General features: G+C 39.0%; 1 protein-coding gene across 1 annotated transcript in view; it reads left to right on the plus strand.

The window, feature by feature from the left end:
* LOC128057591 (ATP-binding cassette sub-family C member 4-like) overlaps nt 1-12,853 on the plus strand; it is a 128,307-nt gene extending 115,454 nt beyond the window's left edge. The window contains 3 exon segments of the mRNA XM_052650040.1: nt 4,135-4,235; nt 6,911-7,045; nt 12,785-12,853. Of these exon segments, the coding sequence (XP_052506000.1) occupies nt 4,135-4,235; nt 6,911-7,045; nt 12,785-12,853 (305 nt within the window).
* The last annotated feature ends 2,787 nt before the right edge of the window (nt 12,854-15,640 follow it).

Raw genomic sequence — 15,640 nt, forward strand, 5'->3', positions numbered from 1 at the left:
TTTTACATCATAGCTAATAGTTGTGTTGTTGTTTTTTTTTTTTACATCATCCTCCATCTATTTAAAGTTAATGTAAAATAAAATATATACATCTTTTTCTCAGTCTTATCTGTGCCATGTCAGCAGGTATTATATTCATCACAAATGTCTTCAAATATATTAAATGTCACTGTAGGAGGGAGGTTCTGAAATCCTGGAGGGGATACAAGCTAATTTCTTAGGTGCTTATTTATTTATGTTTCTTAATAGATAATTCTTCATTCTTGTTAAAAGAAGAATTCAGTATTTTGAATTATTTTTGTTTAGTTAATCAGTATCCACCCCCACCACAAACACACACACTTTAGTATTTATTCTTGTGTGTGTTGAACACCTGAATTTACTGGTGTCCCTTTTTGCAAGATAAGCTGTCTCTCAGAATGAGCCAACAGAGGTGTCGGGTTATGGTTGTTTGATCTTCCCTGTAGCTCAGAAGGTAAAGAATCTTCCTGCAATTCAGGAGACCCAGATTTGATCCCTCAGTCAGGTAGATCCCCTGGAGAAAGGAATGGCAATTCACTCCAGTATTCTTGCCTGGAGAATTCCATGGACAGAGGAGCCTGGCCGGCTATAGTTCATGGAGTCACAAAGAGTCAGACATGACTGAGCAACTAACACTACCACTGCTACCAGGACACCTTAGTCAATGGGTAAATTACCTCCTCTTTTGAGTATTTGCACCTTCTCCTAAAAGGAGAAATACAATAAAAATGAAATCTTTCCATTTCTTTCTTTTAATAGGGTAGAAAGTGATTAACTATTAAAATGAGGTTTGATGACCTTCCAATTCTGTTATCTATAACATGTGGCCTTTCTATAGCCACACATTACTGATTGGTGTCCATAAGTTTTCTTTTCTTTGAAAAAGCTCCCTAGATTTTTATTCATATGCAAAAATAGATGAATAAAATCTTTAGCATTCCGTTCTGTAATTCTTATAGTTTTAATATAATGTTGAAGGAAGTAACCCTAAGTGAAAGTGTTACAAGATGATGAACAAGTTTGCAAATCATCAGAGGCCTCATGCAACTCTTGCTTCTATCCTTTGGTGATGATAAGGCCTGAGATATTCTTAACCAACTATATGAAAATAAAGAACATCTCATTTACAATCTCTGAATATCTATAAAAAAGACCTCCAATTCCGAACTCATGCAATATCATGTCTCTTTCAGATGGTTTCAGTTCAAAGGGTGATTGAGTACAGAGATCTTATGAAGAAACGACCCTGGATACGTTATTGTCAAGCACCACCACGCTGGCCCAGTAAAGGAGAGACTAGGTTTGATAGTATCTCCTTCAGGCCTACTTCAGACAAGCCTCTGGTATTGAAAGACCTGACAGCAGTCATTGAATCTGGAGAAAAGGTTTGTTTGAGCCATCTGCTTCTTCAAAATCCAGCTAAAGTGTTAGCTCCAAATCTTCTGTTGTCTTCCCTGTCGGCGTGTCAGGGGGACTCTTTGTTCCTTTGTGAATGCAGATTACATTGGTGACATCATAGGTGAATATCTCTTGCAAACTAACCATGAAATGTGGACCTCAGCATTTCTTTTCCTGTGTCATGAGCTCCCTCATGATGATTAGTGGGCCCTGGGCTCCAGAGCTGCAACTTAATCTGACCCAAGACACTATTATATCTGTCACCTAATTATTCATGTGGAGTCTGGGAAGTCAATCCTGGCTCCCTGTCCCTAACTCTCCAATATCTTATTCCTTTCTATCCTTTCTTGTCTGTATTTTTGAAATCTTCTGTCTCTCCCATGGCACCCTACAGTTGTAGCCTTCTCCTCTGTCCATTGGCCCTTTCTGTAGAGTTGTCCTCAACTCACTCACATTTAACTTCTGTTCCCCTGCCCTCCCACCCACACACTGCATCTTTCTGAAGCACAGATCTGATCCTTACTGGCCTGGGCAAGCTGCTGCTGGAGCCATAGCATAACCTCAAGTCCACTCCAAACAGGGACTGCATGACAAGCTTGGGCCCATCAGAAAAGAGCCCAGAATCATGACTCAGTCAGGAGTGATAAACCAGTGCTCCAGCTGGAGTCAGGGCCCAGGATTCACTCAAAGTGGATGAAAGCAAACTGAGAGAAGGAGCAGGGGAAGATCCACGTGGGAGATGGCAGAGAGGTTTGTGACCTGGACCTGCTAGTGTGCATGACTACTGGTGATGTTCCTTTCACACTCAGCTTGGGGCCCTTGACCAGGACTAAGTGGGGCTCTTGAAGAAGAGACTAAGCCAGAACAGACAGGGTGGTAGGAAGCTCTTCCTCCATTTACCTCTCCAGCCCCTTGTCATGATGTATACACACCCTCCACACTCCGGTCATGTATAGATTCTCCCAAAGCACCTTGACCTCACAGCTCCCAGTGTGCATGCTGCCCCTCTACCTCAGAGACACATTCCCTCTGCCATATGCCTGGTGAGTGTCTCTTCACTTTCTGGGCTAATTCTACTGCATCTGATTCTGCAAGACCCTCAATTGTTCCTCAGTGTTTTATATTATCTTTTAAGATAGGATTTATGTTACTCCTGTGTTCTTCCCTGGTGGCTCAGAGGTTAAAGTGTCTGACTCTAATGCGGGAGACCTGGGTTGGATCCCTGGGTCGGGAAGATCCCCTGGAGAAACAAATGGCAACCCACTTTAGTATTCTTGCCTGGAGAATCCCATGGACGGAGGAGCCTAGTGGGCTACAGTTCATAGGGTTGCAAAGAGTCAGACACGACTGAGCGACTTAACTTAACTAACCTGTGTTCATAGCAACATTATTCACATGGCCAAAAGTTGGAAGTTTCCCAGTATCCATCAACTAATGGAAGGATAAATATGGTATATTTTTACAGTGAAATATTATTAATGAGCCTTAGAAAGAAAGAGAATTCCAATGTGTAGATAAACGTTAAGGAGATCATGCTAAATGAAATAAGCAAGAAACAAAAGGAACAAATATTGTATGATTCCAGTTATATGAGGTCCCTAGAGAGGTCAGATTTATAAAGGCAGGTGTAAGAATAGTAGTTGCCAGGGACTAGGGTATGAGGAGTAGGAAGTGCTGTTTAATGGGAATAGAGTTTCAGTTTTATGAGGCCAAAAAATGCTCTGGAACTTGGTTGCACAACAATGAGAATATACTTAACTCTGAACTGTCCACTTAAAATTGTCAAGTTGGTAAGTTTTAGGTTACATGCATTTTACCACAAATAAAAGATGGCTTCTGGGACATGCTTTGCAATTTGGGGTCTGTATCTCACAGGACCCTGAAGCTTCTTAAGATCAGGAAGCATCTTCTTTTCATCTTCCCTAGAAAGTGGCATTCTGCAGGACACAGAGACAGTCCTGAGGGACTGCTGACTAGAAGTGTGAGTGATTGACACACAGGTGAGCAACCAGTAACTAAAAGACACACACACAATAACTCTGTAAACAACTGACTGCCTAGCCACATTAAATTATTTAAGAACCACTTAAAATTCTTACCACCATAGACCCATCTAGTGAACTATAGCCATAATATAATGAGTCATACCCTTGTAGCATGAAAAAATATTCAACTTAATGCTCAAATGATACCCAGGGAACAGCTTCAGTTAGTTAAATGGCAAAACTCACTTCTAATTATTTATTTCCAGTTTCATTGTAGGTCAGGAGGAAGGTGAGGATTCCTATTTCAGGAAAACATTAACTGCACTTTTAATGAAATCCTGTCCTTGAAAGCTCTGTAAATGATGTTTGCTTACTTGGAGACAATGTGTCCATATGATTTCCAGTTTTAAACATAAATCTGTTAATTTACACTCACCTTAAATTTCCCCCAAAGCCAAAAATATGAATTATCTAAGAAAATCTATTGTACAATTTAAGAACATAATAGATTTGCATTCTTTTAAGATTCCCAAATCATAGGATTATCTGTGATTCTAAAATGTGTGAGAGAAGACTGGGTGTGGAGGCTGAATTAATAACTGCAGTAACTTGACTTTCAATCTGTGTCTTGCTCAACCCTCAGTATCACTGTTAGCTTCATTTCTGTTTGGAGATGATACTCAGACAGTGTGTTCATGAAGTGATATAACTCCATTTGTGTATATCCCAGGTTCCCTCTGCTGCGTACCTGTCCCAGGCCCTGTCACCCCAGGACACCTCTTTGGTGTTGGATTTGATGAGAGGCTTCTGCTAGGGGTTGAAGGGAAGGGAGTATGTGGGAATGAGTCCACTCACCAAAAGTGGGACTTTATTCTCTTTCCCTCATGTCTTTCTTTCTTTCCTGATACATGGAAGTTAGTGTCAACAGGAAAGTGTAATATGTACGATGCTAGATAATAATTCATGAAAGAAACAGCAAGTAAAAAGAATTCAAAATGAGGAAAATAGCATTCTAGGCTTCCTGACTAGACTGAAAAAAGGTTGAATTTTACATGATTTTAAATGATACTTAAATTATCTTGTGATTGATTTGATAATTTTAGTGAGCTCTGGGCCATTTTGAAGCATTTTCCAACTCTAGAGGTAGATTAATTGTGGTTTGTTATTTTTTTTTCTTGCTCAGAGCTATTACTTGGATAATACATTTTTACAGACACTTGCTAGACTTTGCTATAATGTACAAGAGTCTTCTCCAACACCACAGTTCAAAAACATCAATACTTGGGTGCTCAGCTCTCTTCACAGTCCAACTCTCACATCCATACATAACCACTGGTAAAACCATAGCCTTGACTAGAAGGACTTTGTTGGCAAAGTAATGTCTGTTTTTCAATATGCTATCTAGGTTGGTCATAAATTTCCTTCCAAGGAGTAAGCGTCTTTTGATTACATGGCTGCAATCACCATCTGTAGTGATTTTGGCCCACCCCCCCCCCCAAAAGAAAAAATCTGACACTGTTTCCACTTTTAGCTCATCTATTTCCCATGAAGTGATGGGACCAAAAGCTATGATCTTCATTTTTTGAATGTTGATCTTTAAGCCAACTTGTTCACTCTCCTCTTTCACTTTCATCAAGAGGCTTTTTAGTTCCTCTTCATTTTCTGCCATAAGGGTGGTGTCATCTGCATATCTGAGGTTATGAATATTTCTCCTGGCAATCTTGATTCCAGCCTGTGCATCTTCCAACCCAGCATTTCTCATGATGTCCTCTGCATATAAGTTAAATAAGCATGGTGACAATATACAGGCTTGATGTAATCCTTTTTCTATTTGGAACCAGTCTGTTGTTCCATGTCCAGTTCTAACTGTTGCTTCCTGATCTGCATATAGGTTTCTCAAGAAGCAGGTCGGATGGTCTGGTATTTCCATCTCTTTCAGAATTTTCCACAGTTTATTGTGATCCAAAGAGTCAAAGGCTTTAGCATAGTCAATAAAGCAGAAATAGATGTTTCTCTGAAACTCTCTTGCTTTTTCCATGATCCAGTGGATGTTGGCAATTTGATCTCTGGTTCCTCTGCCTTTTCTAAAACCAGCTTGAATCTGGAAGTTCATGGTTCATGTATTGCTGAAGCCTGGTTTGGAGAATTTTGACCATTACTTTACTGGCGTGTGAGATGAGTGCAATTGTGTAGTAGTTTGAGCATTCTTTGGCATTGCCTTTCTTTGGGATTGGAATGAAAACTGACCTTTTCCAGTCCTGTGGCCACTACTGAGTTTTCCAAATTTGCTGGCATATTGAGTGTAGCACTTTCACAGCATCATCTTTCAGGATTTGAAATAGCTCAACTGGAATTCCATCACCTCTGCTAGCTTTGTTCGCAGTGATGTTTTCTAAGGCCCACTTGACTTCACATTCCAGGATGTCTGGCTCTAGATTAGTGATAGTGATCACACCATCATGATTATCTTGGTCATGAAGATCTTTTTTGTACAGTTCTTCTGTGTATTCTTGCCACCTCCTCTTAATATCTTCTGCTTCTGTTAGGTCCATACCATTTCTGTCCTTTATCGAGCCCATCTTTACATGAAATGTTCCCTTGGTATCTCTGATTTTCTTGAGGAGATCTCTAGTCTTTCCCATTCTGTTGTTTTCCTCTATTTCTTTGTATTGATCACTGAGGAAGGCTTTTTTTATCTCTTCTTGCTGTTCCTTGGAACTCTGCATTCAGATGTTTATATCTTTCCTTTTCTCCTTTGCTTTTTGCTTCTCTTCTTTTCACAGCTATTTGTAAGGCCTCCCCAGACAGCCATTTTGCTTCTTTGCATTTCTTTTCCATGAGGATGGTCTTGATCCCTGCCTCTTGTACAACGTCATGAACCTTCGTCCATAGTTCATCAGGCACTGTGTCTATCAGATCTAGGCCCTTAAATCTATTTCTCACTTCTACTGTATAATCATAAGGGATTTGATTGAGGTCATACCTGAATGATCTAGTGGTTTTCACTACTTTCTTCAATTTAAGTCTGAATTTGGCAATAAGGAGTTCATGATCTGAGCCACAGTCAGCTCTTGGTCTTGTTTTTGCTGACTGTATAGAGCTTCTCCATCTTTGGCTGCAAAGAATATAATCAGTCTCATTTCAGTGTTGACCAGCTGGTGATGTCCATGTATAGAGTCTTCTCTTGTGTTGTTGGAAGAGGGTGTTTGCTATGACCAATGTGTTCTCTTGGCAAAACTCTATTAGTCTTTGCCCTGCTTCATTCCATATTCCAAGGCCAAAGTTGCCTATTACCCCAGGTGTTTCTTGACTTCCTACTTTTGCATTCCAGTCCCCTATAATGAAAAGGACATCTCTTTTGGGTGTTAGTTCTAAAAGGTCTTGTAGACCACCCAAATAGATTCTCTCTATTCTCCCTGTCCTGCCCTTTTAGAAATACTGTCCAAGTTATAGTATGTTACTGAGAAACCTTGTGTACATATGGGTTTGTTTCTGCTGATTAACAGGTTTTGGATTCAGGGAGACTGGAAGAACATGATGAACCGTTTGTTTTGCTGCAAAATAGAGACAGCCTGTTTTACAAGATGGTGCAACAAGTGGGCGAGGTGGAGGCTGCTGCCCTCACTGAAAGAGCAAAACAGGTGAGCTTGCTGCCGGGAAAGTGAAAGTTGCTCAGTCATGTCCACTTGCTGTTGACCCTATGGACTGTAGCTTACCAGGCTCCTTTGTCCAGGGGATTCTCCAGGCAAAGAATATTGGAGTAGGTTGCCATTTTCTTCTCCAGGGAATCTACCCCATCAAGGGGTCAAACCTAGGTTTACCACATTGCAGGCAATTCTTTACCATGGAGCCACCAGGGAAGCCTGCTGCAGGGAGTTGTAATTAAGTTCCTCTCCATGGTTCACTCCTCATGATCTTGCATCAGTGGTCTGATAACAAGCACTCTGTGCCCTTATAAGCCTCCAGAAACAAAGATTTATGACTGGACCTTAAAAACACACAACAGGTGGAAGATGCATCTGCTGAGAATCTCCAGCAGTTGTGGGGGTGGGGTACAGGATCTGTGCATGCTTATGTGCCTGAGAGATTTCAAAGGCACATCTTTGAACTCAACTTTGGGTTCAGATTCTCATAAAGTATGGAATATTCTCATTTTGCAAACCCTTTACATTTCATTCTGATTGGTGCTCATTTATGATGATCATTTGTGATGTAAATCTTATCAAGGAACATTCAGGGCATTTGAGGGTTTGAAGGAAAACATTTGGAGTATTTTGGGTCTAGGAAGATCTACCAGGGAAAAGTGGAGGTCTCTTCTGTTTTCTAATGTTTAAGGAAAACTTCTACATGATACTGTCACTTTCTCTCTAATTCTTTGTTGTTTAGAATTAGGTCCAGTTACTCCCTTAAGTTTCCTCTACCTTCTGGAAGATGAAATTGTCTTTAGAATATGCCAGGAATTAACAGTACCTTTACACTGTGGTCTGAATTGTGCTTGAAAGTTTATAAAGCACTTTCACAGAGATGAGGTGTGTGAAGCACTGTGCATGGTGTGAAGAAGGTGCTAGATGGGTAACATTCAGGTTATGTGGTATCTTCCTAACAAAGGTGAGGTGGTAGTGTCTCATCATACAAACGTGGTAACTGAGGTCTGGTCTAGGGGACTTATCCATTGTCATGCAGCCACCTGTAATTCTTTCTAGAATAAGATGGGAATGGGGTCGATGGAAGAATGGAGGGAGAGAGGGAAGGTCTGGCATTCTGGCCCCTTGAGATGCATGGATTGACTGAGGTGGGAAGAGGCTTCCAACTCTGCGGTGAGGCTATCCATCAAAACTTTATCTTTGGGCAGTAAATTGTGGGTACATTTTTCTTTATTCATAGTTTTCTGCATTCCCCAGATTTTCACTTGTAAGTAAATTGAAATTACTTCTGTAATATTCAAAATATCACTTGAAGAAAGTATGTCCCAGTATCTAACAGTACTTTTTACGAAAGGTTTATCTAAAATGTAGCCTAAGTTCCCTCTGTTTCTGTGTTGTCTCATTCTTCCTCCTTAGAATTGAAGAAATGAAAAGCTGCACCTTCTACTGTTCAAAGGGTAGGAAGTTGTCCAGGGTAACAGAGCTGGCTAAAGAGTTGGCAGAGTTAGAGTTTAAATATTGGTTTAGGGCTGACGAAGTCTGTGTTTTGAACTTTTTGTAAGTACTCATATCATATGCAAATGTAGAGAAACTACATTTGGAGCCTTATTTTTTTTTTTATTATAGAAATTCACAGAGTGTTCTTTTTTTTTTTTTTTTAATCAACAAGAGTGTCTCATTGTCAGAGCTTCTCTCCTAAGACCTGATATTTACTTGTGATTCCCTATATAACATAGTTATAAAACAACTAGGAATCTCCCAAATCCTTTTGTTCTTTAGCCTTTAGGCATTTCACAGCAAAGGAAGGTGTCCCCAACCTACATATCAAAGTCTTCATTTAATAAATGTGTTATCATTACATCTTATCAGACATTAAGTGATGAGAAACAGATCACAGCATTTTAGATAGGTTCAAATAACACAAGATAATAGGGTTCACCACCCCCGTTTTACAGATGAGTAAACTAAGTCCCCTTAAAAAGAGGGTGGCCCTATATATACAATGAGTGTTACCCTAGTTTGCAGCAGACACAGAATTAGAAATCTTTTCTTCCAGTAAATGTTTCAGATGAGTGTAACATACATACAAAAACAGACATAGGTCATAGAATTAGAAAACATGATTCCTGGTCTAGTAGTCTTGCACCTACTTTAACAATATTAATGGTAAGTTATATTTGTGTTGTTCTTTATAATTTATTTTACACAGTACTCACTTATATAATTTTACTTAATCCTCACAATGGCCCTTTTTAATCTCATGTCATGGGTGAGGAGATTGGGTCCAGGGCTCACTCAGGGTCTCAAAGCTGGTCCGGGGGCCCAGAGAGGGAATTGCTGGGGGAGGCTGAGTGTAGCCCTCGGTACTGCATTCTATGTCGAGTGTGAGAACCCTGCTCCTTCTGTTAAATGGTAGCCAAGGTGAAGCCAATCACCCAGATTCACAGGGTGCAGAAGATCACTCTTGGATTTGAGTCCTGCCACCGGTCAGGTCACCTCTATGGAAAGACATAATGAAATACTTATCCTGATTCTCATCCCAGTTGAAAGTCTTCTTGACACTATTTCTGCTTGTGCTTAGTCCTCTTAATGGAACAAGCTGTCAGTTGTCAACATTGTAAATGTGCAGGCATCAGATATCAGTGCATCGTTCAGAGCTGTCACATTGGAAAGTTTAGCCTAAGCTAACAAGCTTTTCACTCTAACAGAACAGAATTCATTTATTTGAAGAGAAAACTCAACATCTGAGGAGAAGTTCTTCCAAGTCATTTTCCTGCAATCAAGTGTTCTACTGCTGAGCTAGACCCCCTAAGTCATGTTCCCTTGGCCATGGAGTTGCTTCCCAGAAAATGTTGATGCAGGTGAGCTGAATTGCCATCTGACTGACCCTTTCAGACGATCTGTGAAGTAGCAGAGAAAGTGCTTTATAGATACATAAAGCTGAAGACTTTATTAGTTTACCAGGCCTACCATACAAAGTACCACAGAACAGTTAGCTTATCAGAAATTTATTTCCTCACAACTCTAGAGGCTAGAAGTCTGAAGTTAAGGTGTTGGCCGGGTTGGTTTCCTCTGAGGTGTCTCTCCTGGGCTTGTGGATGCTGTCTTCTCTCTGTGTATTCACATGGTCTTCACTCTGTGTGAGCCTGTGTCCAGATCTCCTCTTCTTACAAGGACATTAGTACATCAGATTAGGGCCTGCCTATGGGACTTCATTGGAGAAGGCAATGGCACTCCACTCCAGTACTCTTGCCTGGAAAATCCCATGGACGGAGGAGCCTAGTAGGCTGCAGTCCATGGGGTCGCGAAGAGTCGGACACGACTGAGTGACTTCACTTTCTCTTTTCACCTTCATGCATTGAAGAAGGAAATTGCAACCCACTCCAGCGTTCTTGCCTGGAGAATCCCAGGGACAGGGGAGCCTGTTGGGCAGCCATCAATGGGTCTCACAGAGTTGGACACGACTGAAGCGACTTAGCAGCAGCAGCAGCATGGGACTTCATTTCAATTTAATTGCCACTTTAAAGACCCTGTCTCTACTTTCTTGGGGATTGGTGGGTTTAGGACTTCAGCATATAAAATTTGAAGGGACACAGTGCAACCCATGACAAAGGATGAATGCCTGGCATTCGTTTTCTCCTGTGATGAAACAGAAAAACCTGATTGAGATTTTTTTGAAGTTTCTTTGTTCCCTATATGTCACAGAAGTTTCATTTTATCTATTAATGTTATCACCAGATACAACCTAAATGCTATGAAGCCCTCATATCCTAGATCTTGGAGCCTGGACATGTTTGAACAGGTGGAGGAGGCAGTTAGCATCCACATGACCTTGTGTTCCCCAAGATCTCTGAGCCTCAGGTCCTCACCTGTGTGTAAGGCAGGGATTACAGCCCTGCCTGGCTTCTTCACCTATTACAGGATCAGATGAGAGAGCAGATACTCAAGTGCTTTGAGAATATAGAGCATTTTACAGTATAAAATTGAGATCATATTTTCAAAGGCTCTAGGTAATTCTTACCTCCCAATAATAAAAAAAAATACTCACAATTCTTATAAGTAGCTTTAGAGATTAAATAATTAAAATGTATATTTAATAATTAGTTTTTAAGCAGATAATACATCTTATACTATACAATTCAAAAGTTTACTTTTTAATATAGGCTTTAAAATTTTATAAATAAGAAAAAAAATCTTCCACTCCTGCCATCACACAGCTCCTGCCCCAGGGTGGAGTCCCAGCACCATTGTTAACTGTTACTGTTGACATGTTCTGTGCATCACTAAGGACATGTGCATATGTGCCCTTTCTGTTTTTAAGCACAAATAACAGCTATCATTTGCTTTTTTCATTTAATATTACATCTCAGATTATACCAATACATATAATTATATTTCAATGGCTACTTAGTATTTATGCTTTCTTCACTCCTTACTCCTCATTTTCCCTTCTAGTTAACTGTTAGTTTTATATTTTTTCCCCAAAGAAGGACTCTCACAATCATATGCTACTTGTATTCTTTTTAATAATTTTTCACTTTCTGTTTTTTATCTGATAATTTGTTCCTTCCTTTGGTTTATTTTGTTGTTGCTTCTTCTTTTTTATGATTTTTTGAACCTTTTTTATTTTTAATATAAATTTATTTATTTTAATTGGAGGTTAATTACTTTACAATAATGTATTGGTTTTGCCATACATCAACATGAATCTGCCACAGATATACACGTATTCCCCATCCTGAACCCCCCTCCCTCCTCCCTCCCCATACCATCCCTCTGAGTCATCCCAGTGCACCAGCCCCAAGCACCCAGTATCATGCATCAAAACTGGACTGGTGATTCTGTTTTCATTCTTTCTTGTTTATTAGTATAACATTTTAAGGCTGTAAACTTTTCTCTGAATAATGTTCTATCTATATCCTATAGGTTCTGGTGTGTATGCTTTCATCATATTTAGATTTTTATTTATAGATTTCTAAAGTTTTTGTTTCCATTTCCTCTTTGGCCCAAGAATTATTTCAGAAGGAGGCCTTTGAAATTTTCTAGAGAGAGAGGATTTTTTTTTAATGTTTATTTGTTTTCTACTTTGTTCTTCATTTTATTCATTTAATTGCTTTGTGATAAAAGAATAATTCTCTGTACTATTTCCACACCCAAACATGATTTATTAATGCTTTTCTGTGCTTTAGTATATAGATAATTTTGTGAATAGTCTTTATGCATTCAGAAAGATGAATTGTTGTCTGTTTAAGGTATAGTATTTAATTTTTATTTAGAGTGATTTTATTAATTACAGTATTTAGTTATTTCTATCCTTCTTTATTTTGGTCCATTTGATGTGACTTGGACTTAGAGAAGTTAATTAATCTCATATTATACCAAGTTTCACTTTGTAGTTCTTATCATTTTTGCTTGATAATTTTGATGCTGTGATTTTTCAGTCCATAGAGATTCATGACCTGTGTTTGAATTATTGCCGGGAGCCAGCACAGGAGAACCCACCCATGACAAGATCATGCGGAGTGGCCTGATGGGCAAGGTGAGTCAGGCCTCAGGGTTCCCCCTGGAATTTCCTGAGCATGTACCCCAAAAACCAGAGTCGGCCTGATTTTATTGTTCTGTGCTTTCCACTCTTCTGACATTCTCTGGAAAAAAGTTAATTCAGGACTTCAGTTTCCTGCAAAAGAATGTCTCAGCTTAAAACCCCCTCTGATGGCTCTCTAACTTGCCTAACAGGTTCCCCCAGACTTCTTACAACTTGTAAATTGTTTACAGCCCCCCAGCCACGAGAGTCATGAAGCTTAGAGCATCTTAAAGATACAGAGCCTTTTCTAAAGAGCTAAAAATCATTGGTGATGGGTTTACACTGTTGACTCAATGATTGCTGCCAGGCCTCCATATTCTTTATCTTTTAGGCACCTGGGAGGATATTAATCAATGTAATTGGGATATGGAAAAAGGTATATAATAGTTTTGATGTTAGCAACACTAGACTTTTGAGTTAATTACTTTTCTTTTGTTATAAATCACTGTACTCTTTTTGCTTGTTATAAATTGTTGTATCTTTGCTATGTAAGAATGTAACTTTATTTAGTGCTTTCTGAGAGTGGCACCAGACTTTGGGAAGAACAACATAAATAAGTCTTCTGGTTGACAAACCTTATCAGAAAAAAGGCTGTAAAATGCTAATTGGCTCTCTGGCCAGAAGATGATGTAAATCACCTAAGACTTGTGTATACAACTAGGTATGCAGAGAGAAAAGCCTGGTTTTGATAAGAGTCAGGGCTGATGATGCTGTATAACTTTGTATTACCCATTGATCTCTATGTACAATCAAAAGTATAAAAAGCCTTCTAAACAATAAAAGATGGACCAGTTTCTCAGCCTAGTCTCTTGAACTAGTTTCTTGGAAATCTGGCTCCCCCCATGTCTTTCTCTCTCTCTCTTTCTCCCTCTCCCTCCCTCTCCTTTTCCAGCTGAATTCCCATCTGGAGTGGGGAAGCTCACCATGTCTACTTACTTGCCCTGGCTTCTAAGATCCACGTGGAAGGGAACCTAAGGCAGGGCACCCTTCGACATTCAAGTGGGCGCAGGTGCCCTAATGTAGATGGTGCAAACTTCTTGTCTTGAAGTTTTATTGGTTTTCCCCATAAACCAAGTTATTCAGCATCTTTTCTCCACTTAATTTTCTTACTACACTATTTCTTCCTAATCTAATCCTATATTTCTAATCAAATAAATAAATAAGTTTTTCCTTGCCTACACCATTCATGCTTCAAATTACTCTGGATCCACCAGGGTTGGACCCCAGCAAATTATGAATTTTATTTTCTATTACTTTAAGGTGTCAATACCCTTTTTTGATTCATTTACTGTTCTTGGCCCTGAATATTCTTTATTAAAAAAGCAGTACATACACAAGGGAAAGAATTCAAAAACTGTATGCATAATAAAAAATTTCTTCTTGCTACTTCATGCCCTTTCCTCCCAATATCTGTCCTTACTAATGTTTACAGTTTCTTGGATACCCTTTCAGAAATATTCTGTGAAGTATTTTATACATATATAAGCATATATATGATTTTTTCTTTGTGACTTTTTATTGAGATATAACTGACACACAGCATTACATTAGTAATTTCAGGTACACAACATGATGATTTGATATTTATATATGTTGTGAAATGATCATCACAATAAGTCTAGTTAGCATCTGTCACCATACATATTTATGGAATTTTTTTTTCTTGTGGTGAGAACTAGTCACTTAGCAATTTTCAACTGTGCAATAGAATAAAATTTTAGTTTTTGTCTTATGTTTTTCATCAAATACTTGTTGTTCAGTTGCTAAGACGTGTCTAACTCTTTGCAAACCACAGACTGCAGCATGCCAGGCCCCTATGTCCTCCACTATCTCTTGGAGTTTGCTCAAATTCAGATCCATTGAGTTGGTGATGCTATCTAACTACTTTTCCTCTGCTGTCCCCTTCTTTTTTGCCCTCAATCTTTCCTAGCATCAGGGTTTTTTTTCCAATGAGCCTGTACTTTGCATCAAGTGGTCAAAGTATTTGAGCTTCAGCTTTATATCAGATTGTACATGTATCTCCTGCAACGGTGTGTAGTTTGGTTTATCTCTGAGATTTAATCTTAACCTTTATAGGTATGTTTTATCTTAGTTCTCTTATGTTAAGCTTTCAATCTGAAGTGTTATTTTCTTTAAACCTTCTAATTTGCAATCTGTGTTTTTTTTTTCTTTTTTGATTTTTGCCCACTCTTTTATGTGTACTAGTTTAATTTCTTCTAGGAACACTCTATTTCCTTATTATTAACTCCACATGTAAATATTGACAACATATTTTCATTTTTGTCCATTCTACTACAAATCTTACCTGTTTAAATGGTTTTTCTTCTACTATTTAACTTCAAATCTTTAAAAATTCTTCAGTCTCTATTATTTTCCATGCATGTTTTAAATGATATTTATTCCTTCTGTTGTGCTTAGTCACTCAATCATGTCTGACTCTTTGTGACTCGATGGGCTGTAGCCCTCCAGACTCCTCTGTCCATGGGGATTCTCCAAGCAAGAACACCAGAATGTGTTGCCATGCCCTCCTCCAAGGGATCTTTCCATTCCAGGGATCGAACCCATGTCTCCCACGTTCCAGGCAGATTCTTTACCATATGAGCCTCAAGGAAGCCCTGTTCCTTCTGTTAGTCAGTTGAAATTTGTCCTCTAATGTTTTTCAAACTTTAGGTTCTGATTCATTGGGCTGTGAAATCCAGATTCATTGGCCATCATAACCAGCATGTTTCAAGAAGTGAAATGGAAGAAGAGAGGAATTGAGAAAAATAGCAGTATATCTTTCCTTGTTATAGGAAATATTTCATGAAATTCCTTTCAGGATAGATAAATATAGACAGTAAATCTGTACTCACTGTAAATGTAAGTGTATTTACTATTGTGGGTGGCAGTACAAATAAAATGTTGACATCAAGGTTTTATATCATCTTAAAGGAGGGTCCATTGTAGTTAGACTGCCCAACTTATTCCAAATATAGTTAACCCTTGAACAACGCAATTTTGGATTGCAT

Source organism: Budorcas taxicolor, chromosome 12 (assembly GCF_023091745.1).
Source record: "Budorcas taxicolor isolate Tak-1 chromosome 12, Takin1.1, whole genome shotgun sequence".
Lineage (NCBI taxonomy): Eukaryota > Metazoa > Chordata > Mammalia > Artiodactyla > Bovidae > Budorcas > Budorcas taxicolor.